The sequence below is a fragment of the Aphelocoma coerulescens genome, chromosome 4, assembly GCF_041296385.1.
Source record: "Aphelocoma coerulescens isolate FSJ_1873_10779 chromosome 4, UR_Acoe_1.0, whole genome shotgun sequence".
In the NCBI taxonomy this organism is placed as follows: Eukaryota; Metazoa; Chordata; class Aves; order Passeriformes; family Corvidae; genus Aphelocoma; species Aphelocoma coerulescens.
Window position 1 is genome coordinate 15,173,347 of NC_091017.1, and position 9,768 is coordinate 15,183,114.

At 43.4% G+C, this 9,768-nt stretch overlaps 2 protein-coding genes across 3 annotated transcripts; one reads left to right on the forward strand and one right to left on the reverse strand.

The window, feature by feature from the left end:
- The first annotated feature begins 59 nt into the window (after positions 1–59).
- Positions 60–2,458, forward strand: MRPS18C (mitochondrial ribosomal protein S18C). The gene is made up of 6 exons (XM_069012791.1): positions 60–153; positions 267–328; positions 1,334–1,417; positions 1,817–1,874; positions 2,196–2,255; positions 2,339–2,458. The coding sequence occupies exons 1-6, from the start codon at positions 102–104 to the stop codon at positions 2,413–2,415; spliced, it is 393 nt and encodes a 130-aa protein (XP_068868892.1). The 5' UTR covers positions 60–101; the 3' UTR covers positions 2,416–2,458.
- A 100-nt stretch (positions 2,459–2,558) lies between these two features.
- On the reverse strand, positions 2,559–9,073 carry ABRAXAS1 (abraxas 1, BRCA1 A complex subunit). Of its 2 annotated transcripts, XM_069012789.1 has the most exons (9): positions 8,973–9,073; positions 7,745–7,835; positions 6,826–6,862; positions 6,208–6,274; positions 5,385–5,578; positions 4,673–4,792; positions 4,259–4,343; positions 3,666–3,774; positions 2,559–3,523 (listed from the first exon to the last, which is right to left on the reverse strand). In XM_069012789.1, exons 1-9 carry the CDS (start codon positions 9,057–9,059, stop codon positions 3,096–3,098), a joined length of 1,218 nt encoding a protein of 405 aa, XP_068868890.1. In that variant the 5' UTR covers positions 9,060–9,073; the 3' UTR covers positions 2,559–3,095. The 2 variants fall into 2 exon arrangements, with proteins under 2 accessions (XP_068868890.1, XP_068868891.1); XM_069012790.1 differs by lacking the exons at positions 6,826–6,862; positions 7,745–7,835; positions 8,973–9,073 and having other exon boundaries at positions 6,216–6,274.
- Between the last annotated feature and the right edge of the window lie 695 nt (positions 9,074–9,768).

The following is a 9,768-nucleotide window of genomic DNA, read 5'->3' on the forward strand; positions in this document are numbered from 1 at the left end:
GCCAATCGCCCGCCCAGAGTCGGAAGACGGCGCTACTATTGGTCAGCCGGTCTGCGGCGGCAGTGACGTCAGGCGGAAGTGGCGGTCGGGGTGTGGGTGTCATGGCGGCGCAGGCCGTGGTGGCGCGGAGGCCCTGGCAGCGCCTGGTTCCCGGTGCGTCCCTCTCGTTTCCCCGTTCGCCTCTGTCCCCAGAGGCCGCGGGGACGTTCGCGTGTCCCGGCTGTCGTGCCGCGCCGCCGCTAACCCTGTCGCTCTCTCCCTTGCAGCGGCGCTGTGGGCGCGGCCGCGCCGCCTGCAGCATGAGGGGCAGTCTGAGCGCTCGGACCAGGTGAGGCTTCCCCGACCTGCCCAGCCCTGCTGTCCCGCTGCTCCCCCTCTGCAAGGCACCAGCGGTGGCTGGAAACGCTTTGCCGTGGTCGCTGTGTAGCTTGGTCTCCTCAAAACCCCGAATCCATTCTGGGGAGTGCAGCGCAGAGGGAGGTCACCAGACGCTGGAAGTTAAAGCCCCACCGATCTGTATTCCAATATCTTAACTAGAGCCTGTTAAACCTGCTGTCTCAGTAACTCGGATGGGGAGCTAGCGACAGGACAAGGACCAATGGCCATAAACTAAAACCGCAGGAAGTTTCACCTCAGCACGAGGAAAAACCTCTTTACACTGAGGGTGGCAGAGCCCTGGAACAGCTGCCCGGGGAGATGGTGGAGTCTCCCTCTCTGGAGACATTCCAACCCCACCTGGACGTGTTCCTGTGTGACCTGCTCCAGGTGACCCTGCCTTGGCAGGGGGTTGGATCTCCAGAGGTCCCTTCCAACCCTGACAATTCTGTCACTCTGTGAAAAGTGAAACGTTGCCTTTAATACCTTGTAAGAATTTGGTGCTGGGTGTATTCTGAAGCTTGAGGAAGCTTTCAGTCCTTGGGAGAAAATTGTGAATCTCTCACTTCAGAAAGTGTGTGAGCACACAGGAGCTTCCTGAGACCATTTGCTTTGAAATGATTAAAAAAAATTCTTGTGGCTTATCAGACAGAGCTACCTTTCTACCAGCTTCTGTAGACCTTGACTTCCAAGTAGAAGGTGGCAGCACTATCTTGCTGAATGATTGAATAGAGTTGTTAGTGTCATTGTTACTAAATAAGAAAGACTGTTTACTTGTGAGAAGTCTTTTAGGTTGCAAAGTACCATGCAGTGAGTTAGTAAAGTTATTGAAACACTTCAGTGGTGCACTAAATATTTCTTTTGGTTTCAAGAAAAATATTGATCAAAGGATTAAAAGTAATAAATGTTCTCTGTTTTCTCGTGAAGCTTACAGATTGTACTATTTCTCTAATTTTAGCCCATACAAATGGAGAACCCCTATAAAGACCCTCCAAAGAGATGTGTCTTATGTGGAATAAATGTGGACTATAAGAATGTGCAGGTGAGTTTGAAAATTGCTGTCCTTGGAAGAAGGTAGTTGGTTTAAAAAAAAAAAAGAAAATCCATTCATATGTGTAGGGGTTTAGAACTTCAGAGTAAGAATGTGTGCAGATTAAGGACCAAATAATGTGGTCATGACAAGATGTTTAATCTACTATTTATGTGCGAGTGTGACAACGTTGTTGTTTAACAAATAGAGTGCTTGGTTACAATTCAGCTGCCACAAAGCATGACAGCTATTCCACAGAAAATGCTGTCTGGTTCAAGCTGTACTTTTTTCTTCAGGTAGTACTGAGTTATGTAAAAACAGATGAAAAAATAAAAAATAGGGTGCAAGTAGTAACATAAAGCTAAAAAAAAAAGTTCTTAAACTGACTTTGGTTTTCTTAATTTTAAGTAGCTTCTTTCCCAGTTTGTTTCTCCGTATACTGGCTCCATTTATGGCAGACATATCACAGGTATGTGAAGTATTAAATTAAATCATTTATGGGTTAATAATAATAATGTTTTTGTGAGTCAAAGTAAGTGTGCATCAGCAGTCTTTCTGAAAGTAACCAGTCTTAACTCTATACATTTTGTAACAGTATTCCCCTGACTTAGTAGCCTGCATCAAGGAATTAAAATATCCCTTAATTTTATGCATTTTGTATTTAACAGTAAAAGCACACGTGCATTTTTCTAGAAAGACTTAATCAAAGCTAGAGGGAATTGTCACTAATATCCCTTTCACCCTTTAGACTAATGACTTGCTTAGTCTTGAAAATAATTCATCCCTTTAGGCTTGTGCAACAAGAAGCAGAAGGAAATTACAAAAGCCATTAAAAGAGCTCATGTATTTGGTAAGTATGATTTTGCTTTCGAGTTTTCTAACTCAAGGCTACTTTTCTACTAAGAACACCTCCATCTTTTTTTTTTTTAACAGGATTTATGCCAGTTATGTTTAAGAATCCACAATTTCTCACAGACCCCAAGCTATGTAATATCAAGTATCTGGAGTGATATACTGTAAAGAAATAAACAATAAAACTGTTTCATGTTTATATATTTGTTTGCTAGTATAATGTGTGGTAGACTGAGGGTAGATATCAGTCTTTTAAAAAAAATTTTTTAATGAAGTCTCTAAAATTTATTGTCTGAAGGAAGTATGAAAGATTAAAGCAATAATAGAAACTGGCAGCTATATGGACCCCTTTCTCTGTTCACAGGTCTTGCTAAAGCTCAGGTGGCTGTTTTTGCCCTTGCTGGGTTGTAAGATGGGGGGAAGTAAACAAGTACTGGTTTCCCAAGGACTAATGAATGTATTTAAATTGTGGCAGTTCATGTAGACAGCTAATTCTGTTACGTGTTCATTTGATGCTCCTTGCATCAGGAGGGTAGCATTGCTTCTTCAACAGCAGCTCGTATCACTTTGAGGCAGTATGTGACATGCTTATCTGACTGACAGCATCCTGTGGCATAGTCTTTGAACCCTGAGAGAGAGAATACAGATGGGAACTCTGGAAGGCAAAGTGAGGGAATGTCATCTTGGACTTGTCTTTATGCTGAACAGGATTCGTGCACTGGGAAAAAAAAACCCAACCTGCAAAAATGCCTGGTTATATACAACCCTGTAGTGCTATAGATTGATACATCACTGGAATACACTGGCAGTAGCTTTTGGTGTGAAGTCATCTGACAGATCAGAAAGTAGGAGAATGTGGGTATTCATTTGAATCTCTGTTTTTTTCAAACAAATCCTCGTCTGTTTCAGTGCTACTCAGTGTAAGCTTCCTTTCCTGGTCACTGTCCTCTTGGTCTTGAAGTGATTCTTGGTGAAGCTGCAATGATCTGGATTTCTTGAATGATTTTGTAACTGTTGTGGTCCCTTTGAATTTACGCTTGTTTAGATGCCTTGTTTCAGCTTCAGTGAAGTCTCTTTCCTCTACCATGAGAGTCAGTTTGTCCATGACATTAATATGATGGTCTATGTTACAGCAGTTCTTGGATATCTGTTGGCCTTTGAAGGAAACAATGCATGTCTGAAGTCCAGAATTGGGGAAAAATGTTTGCAGTGCCTGACAAAGGAGAACATTCTCCTTTGGCTCTCCTGGGTGGTTTCTGTCTTCTCCTGGGGGGGGGAAAAAGTCAGAGTTGCAGAATGTCTTGCACCACTGCCGTTTTGGCTGCCTCACATTCAGAAGTGTTTTCTGCTTCTGCCACTTGAGTCAGCTTTGGAAGGGCAAGACTTGCATCACATTTGGTTAACTTACCTGAACAATTTTGTTGCTTTTTCCTCTTTATTTCTTCTTTTAATTGGCTCACCTCTGCTAAGAGTTTCTCTACAGATCGTTCACTGACTTCTACTGTAAAGCATATTTTCTGCAAGAAGAAGAGCGTGTGATCAGGTTAACAGTATTCACAGCAGCTGACCTTAAAATTGTTGCAAAATCCTTAAAGGTACTCATGGTTAAGTTGGACACAAAGTAGTAAAAAGCTTAAGTAATGATACAGAGGTGGATTTGACAGAACTTAAACCTTGTGTTGAAAGAGGTGCAAGATATTTTATTTGTTCCCATCTAGGCAAAGGAGATCTAACAAACTACAGATAGTACTCCTTCACAATAATCCTCTTGTGAGAACTTATTAGTGGACTTGAAGATTTAACATTGTACTTTCATCAAATGGGAACTTAAGCCTTCAACTTGGAGAATATAGTGTGCAGCACAGTAAACAGAACTTCCTGATCTTTCAATTTGTCCTTCCAAAGCATGGCTTTGTTTCTCATGCAGTGCGAGGTGTTGTAGCCCTTGGTTGCCTTGGTTTTGTAGAACTGCTGAAGGTGAGGCAGGTGTGCCTGGCTTACCTTCAGTTCCTCTTGCAAGGTGGCATACATTTCATTTATCTTATGAACCTCTTGTAAGGACCCATCTTCATGGAAGAATTCTGACCTGTGAACCAAGAGTATAACTGCATAATTGCAAGTTAGTTATCCCAGCACTTAGGAGGAACTTTAATGGGAGGAACTTTAATGAGTAAAGAAGCATTTTGAACTTCAGTGCCAGGTGCCTGTGTTGAGACAGACAGCTCCTGGCAAAGTATGGGCCTGAATTAATTTCCAAGTATGCTGGAATGGTAAATAATTGCAGAAAACTGGTCAACAAGTGAGCAAGCTATGGCTGTAGCATTTGCAAAAGCACTTAAATGCTTTTATAGAAAGGTAAGGGTAGTTACGGTGATGGGAAGCTACAGCTATCAGTAAATACGACATGTATTGTACCTGTGTTGTCTCACAGCTCTCACAAAACCAGAGGATACACAGGAACCAGACACTGTTCTGTAACCTTGCTGTTCTGCCATGCCCAAGTTGGTAACCACCAAAGGGACTTTCTGGAAAAGACTTAAAATGCAGAAGTGTGAAAACGTGGTCTATTAACATCCAAAGATCTCTCTTTGAGAGTTAAAGGTTCTTGACCATTCAGGATCCATGGGGAGGGTTGCAGTACAGTTGGTCCTTGCTAAATGTATTACATCACATACAGATGAAGCTAAAGGCAAACTCCAAGAGCAACCAGAAGCTGAGCAATGCCCATATTTTTCCACCCTTTCTGAGTACAACACACACTAATGCAGCGCTTGCTAAGCCTAGCCTGTGGGCAGGATGTCTCTGAAGATCAAGTTAACACCAAATTAAATATTTTGATGCACACCATGTATAGTTGAAGTCCTGTACACAAAACAATTTGATCAGGAGCAGTTTGTGTGTAAATAAACTGACAGCGTCTGCCTGGTGATGCTGGCACTACAGATAAAAGGCCAATCCCAGAGCAGAGTTCCAGGGTAAGCCTTCACTTGGGCTCTGGCAACATAAGGAGTAATCTTATTAAACGCGTCAGTTTCAAGAGTAAAATAAACAGTGTTACTGATTCCGTTGCAACAAAGTAGAGAAACTTTCAAGTTTTAGCACATGCTATAGAAAACAAACCAATTACCCTTCCTGAGGCCGATGTAGGGCATGTTCCAGTCTGTAAGTAGAACAACTTTCTGTCATCACACTAGAGGTTAAAAGGAGGAATACAAGGCCCTGATTTGATAGGTGTGACTGCAGGTTTTTATGAAGAACTCTTTCCCGGAATGTCATGGTCTGGTCTGTGTTGCGTCTGAATTTGTACCATCCTATTACACTCTGCAGGCAGAAGAAAATTCAGTTACTGTTGAATCACAGTATGTGATTGTCACACTGAAGCAAGTTTGATCCAGTGCAAAGTCATGTCTGAATTGTTTGCTAATAGGTACATATCCAAGCAGTTAGTTAACTTGAAACCCTTAAAGTTGCTAAACTTAATTCCCATCTTATTTCCTTAAAAACCATGTGTTGAATTGGCTTGTTTCTGAGCTTGTGTTCAAGCTGAAACTGCAAACTTTATTATGTTTTGTTGTTTGTTTCTTTTCAGCTTCTACTTTCCCCTTGTCAAACTTTGTTCTGTGGAAAAGACTTAAGTTTTTTGATGAAGTGGTCCTTAACCACTTGTGAGCTGACCTCAGCTGATCTTAAGGGGGAAATTGGTGGAATTCCTTTAGGATACTTGAAGTGTTCACTTGAGAAATTAACAATTAAAGTTGTGACACATATGTAGGTAAACTCTAGTCAAAGATAAGTGAAACTGTTTTTCAAGGAGGAAAAAGATGTAGCTGCCTTGACCAGCATCATGAGTGAGGTTTAAAAAGAAAAAACATTGATACAAGAGGTATCCAGAACAGCCTCCAAAATTTGAGTGAGCTCCTCAGTAGGGTTTAGATTTGAAAATAAAATACCTTCTTACAGCCTGATAGTATTTTCTTCAGGGCAAGTTCATTCAGTTCTCCTGCAGAATTGTAAAAGCTAGAAGAAAATTAGGGCAATTAGAGGGCAAGAAATTGTACTGTAAAAATAACTCTAGCATGCTGGGAATCATTTCACTTTTGGGTTTTTTTTTTGTTGTTGTTGTTGTTTTTTAATTTTTAATTAATACTATTACGGGTGAGGGGTTAGAATGTGTAGAATGCTTTGTTTTTAGTGTGTTGACGTTGTTCTGTAGTTTATATGGTATCATAGCTCACCAGAGGGTGCAGTATGCCTTATCTCCATTTCTATATGCATAGACAAACACACACACACACACACACAAAAACCCCAAACAAACAAACCCCCCCCGCCAAAAAAACCCCCAAACCAATCAAAAAAAAAAAAAAAAACCCACCAAAAAAACCACCAAAGAAAAAAACCCAAAACAGGAATAACATAAGGAATTTTTCATCTGTAATTCCAAGAGGTTGTTATGTTACTATAGTTATAGCTGGGTGATTTTCTCAGGCAATATAAGTTTAACTCTTGAAGAGTTGAAGTTAGGGTTAATTTTAACTTTTTCATATCTGTTTACTTAAGATTCTTACCTGAACAACTGGTAGCATGGAATATGCTTCTGTATATCTGGAAAGAGAAATTAATATTACTCTGGGTTCATCAGCTCAAGATGTATATTCTTCTGCGTGCTATGATCAGCATTAGACTGATAGAAGGATCAAGAAATAATTCTATATTTCTTAAAATCAAATGCATTAACATCTAAATTAATAAGGTGAAGAAAGGAAATATTTAAAAAATATTTTCTAATTAATTTTGTCAAAGGTAAAGGGAACCACTTACATAAACTGTATTTTTTGTATATTATTCTACTTGGTCAACTGAAAAATCAAGTTAGGTACTTTATTTTTCTCTCCCTTCTGCTGAGTGTAGGAGCTTGTAGTATGAAAGATTTCATTGAGTTACTCAGTGCACATCCACTCCAATCAACATCAGGATGATAAAGAAAAATACATCTGGCATCTGCTTAGTGAAATTATTAAAGAGTTTACAGCCTTCACACACAGAATTTTATAAGCTCCACATGCGGTAATGCGTGCTAATGCACTACAATTCACATCACTGAAATAGACCAAGCTTTTCCAGGGCAACTGTAGTCCAGGAGAGTTTGTGATGTAGCCAAGACAAGGAGTCTAAAGCCTAAATTATGTTTAATGTAACAAGATAATCCGCAAAGAGTAGCCATTCAAAGAACTAAGAACTATTATTTCTTTTAAATTACTGTGTTTTCTGCAGTAAAATTGTAATTTTTTTAGTAGTTAAAAATGTTACAAAATAACCCATGTGTTTTTCGTTGGTTGGTTGGAAGTTTTTTTTTACATCAGTGTGGCGTGTAGGATCTTGCAGCTTTGGTCTTGCAGTAGAGTTTTGACTGCTATCCCTCAAAACTGAAAGCTGTCATTTACTGCCTGAAACCAAGCAGGGTATGAAAAATGTAGACACACTAACCGATTGTATAAACAACTTCAACATCATCCATTTGTGAGTCTGTAATGCTGTTCTTGGCTTCACCTTTCACATCTCCAAGGAGAAAACCTTCCTTTAGAGGGGAAGAGGAAAAAAAAATCACATTAACAGTAGCACAGACACTCCTGCTCTCCTTGGTGCTGGTGTGGCCTCACCTCCATTCCTTTGTGCAGTTTAGGGTGCCACAATGTAAGAAAAATACAAAGCTTTTAGAAAGTGTCCAAAGGAGGGCTGCAAAGATGGTGAAGGTTCTAGAGGGAGAGCCATACCAGGAGTGGCTGAGGTCACTTGGTCCATTCAGCCTGGAAGAGAGTGAGGGGAGACCTCAATGCAGTGTACAGCTGCCTCAAGAGGAGAAGTGGAGTGACAGACACTCATCTCTTTACCGACCGTGACAGGACCCGAGGGAGCGACATGAAGCTGAGTTGGGGAAGGTTTGGGTTGGATATCAGAAAAAGGCTTTTACCCCAGAGGGTATTTGGGCACTGGAACAGGCTCCCCAGGAAAGTGGTCACAGCACCAAAGCCTGGCAGAGTTCAAGAAGCGTTTGGACAGCACCCTCACAGGCACATGGTGGGATTCTTGGAGTGTCCTGTGCGGTGCCAAAAGTTGGACTCTATAATCCTTGTGGGTCCCTTCCAACTCAGCATATTCTATGACGAGTTCCCCTCTAGTATTAAGTGTAAATGCTTTCTTCAGGAGAGGAAAAATGCTGTCAAAATGAACGTGGGGGGGTTTTTTTGGTTTTTTGTTTTGGTTTGGTTTGGTTTTTTTCTGAGTAGGTTCTGGCTCATTTTTCAGTACTAGCCCGCATTTAGGAAAAAATCCCCAGTCACGCAGTGCTGTGTGCTCGTCGGTTTCCCGTGGCTCCCGTGTTCACGGAGCAGCGAGCAGCCCGCGGCCGTGCGGGTGCTGCCCGCCGAGGCTGGGGCCAGGCGGCCTGGCCAGCGCTGTGCTCGGCGCGGGGCGGACACGGCGCTGCAGCCGCCGCTCGCCTCGTTCGAACACGGAACATCCACGTTTTTCCGCCGCTCGCACACAAAGCGACCCCCGGGCGCGGCGGGGCGGGACAACCCCGAGCCCGGGTGCTCTCCCGGCGGGGCCGGTCAGGGGAGGCCCGGCGGCAGCGTTCCGCGGGGGGGGCGGCCCCTTCCTCCCTCGTCTCCCCCCGGCCCGGCCCGGCCCGGCCCGGCCCTCCCGCGGCACCCACCGTGTCCGAGTCGGTGCTGAGGTGCTGGAAGGCGAGGGCGCCGAACACGAAGCCCGAGAGCAGGGCCGAAGTGCTCTCGCCCTCCATGCCCGGCAATGGCGGGATGGGCCGCGGGAGGGCGGGAGCCCCCAGCGGCCGCCGGCGGCAGCGCCCGGGCCCGGGCCCGGGCAGCCACATCCCCGGCCCACAGAGAGCGCGGCCCGGCGGCGGCGGGGCCCGGGATCGCTCCTCAGCTGCAAAATGCGGAATTTGGAAAAATGTTCTCAGGAAAGGATGTTCTCTGATGTTTGATCTTTGTCTGCTCTCAAGCCTAATCAACAAGAAGGAAGATTTAATCCGTGAAACAGTCACAGAATCAATTAGGTTGGAAAAGACCGCTGAGATCATGAAGCCCAACCCGTGTCCAAACACCACCATGTCAACCAGACCGTGGCACTGAGTACCATGTCCAGTCTTTCCATAAACACCTTCATGGACAGTGACTACAGTACCTCCCTGGGCATCTCATTCCAATGTCTAATCACCATTTTTGTGAATAAATTCTTTCTAATGTGTAACATAAACCTCCCCCGGTGCAGCTTAAGACTGTAAGACAGCAGCTAACAAGCAAGCTCTGAGTGATATCCAGGTGCTAGAAAGACAAATTACTTGTTGATAGAATTGCCTTGCTAAAGTTTAGGGCTGGACGTGCTTCAATGGCCTCACCAGGGGGAGGCTAACAAATCTTGGGAAGAAGGATGCCCATTGATACTGGATACAAAGAATGCAGAATTTAGGGGCAGCTCAAGGGTTTGTC

Excerpts from the sequence above, each read along its gene's own strand:
- ABRAXAS1 (XM_069012789.1), bottom strand. The coding sequence starts at position 9,059 with ATGGAGGGCGAGAGCACTTCGGCCCTGCTCTCGGGCTTCGTGTTCGGC. Across the intron at positions 5,579-6,207 it reads TACTATCAGGCTGTAAGAAG|AGTGTAATAGGATGGTACAA; the intron begins GTATTTTATTTT and ends TTCTGCCTGCAG. Across the intron at positions 3,775-4,258 it reads CCTTGCAAGAGGAACTGAAG|AAAATATGCTTTACAGTAGA; the intron begins GTAAGCCAGGCA and ends TTCTTCTTGCAG.
- MRPS18C (XM_069012791.1), top strand. The coding sequence starts at position 102 with ATGGCGGCGCAGGCCGTGGTGGCGCGGAGGCCCTGGCAGCGCCTGGTT. Across the intron at positions 1,418-1,816 it reads TGGACTATAAGAATGTGCAG|CTTCTTTCCCAGTTTGTTTC; the intron begins GTGAGTTTGAAA and ends AATTTTAAGTAG. Across the intron at positions 1,875-2,195 it reads TTATGGCAGACATATCACAG|GCTTGTGCAACAAGAAGCAG; the intron begins GTATGTGAAGTA and ends TCATCCCTTTAG.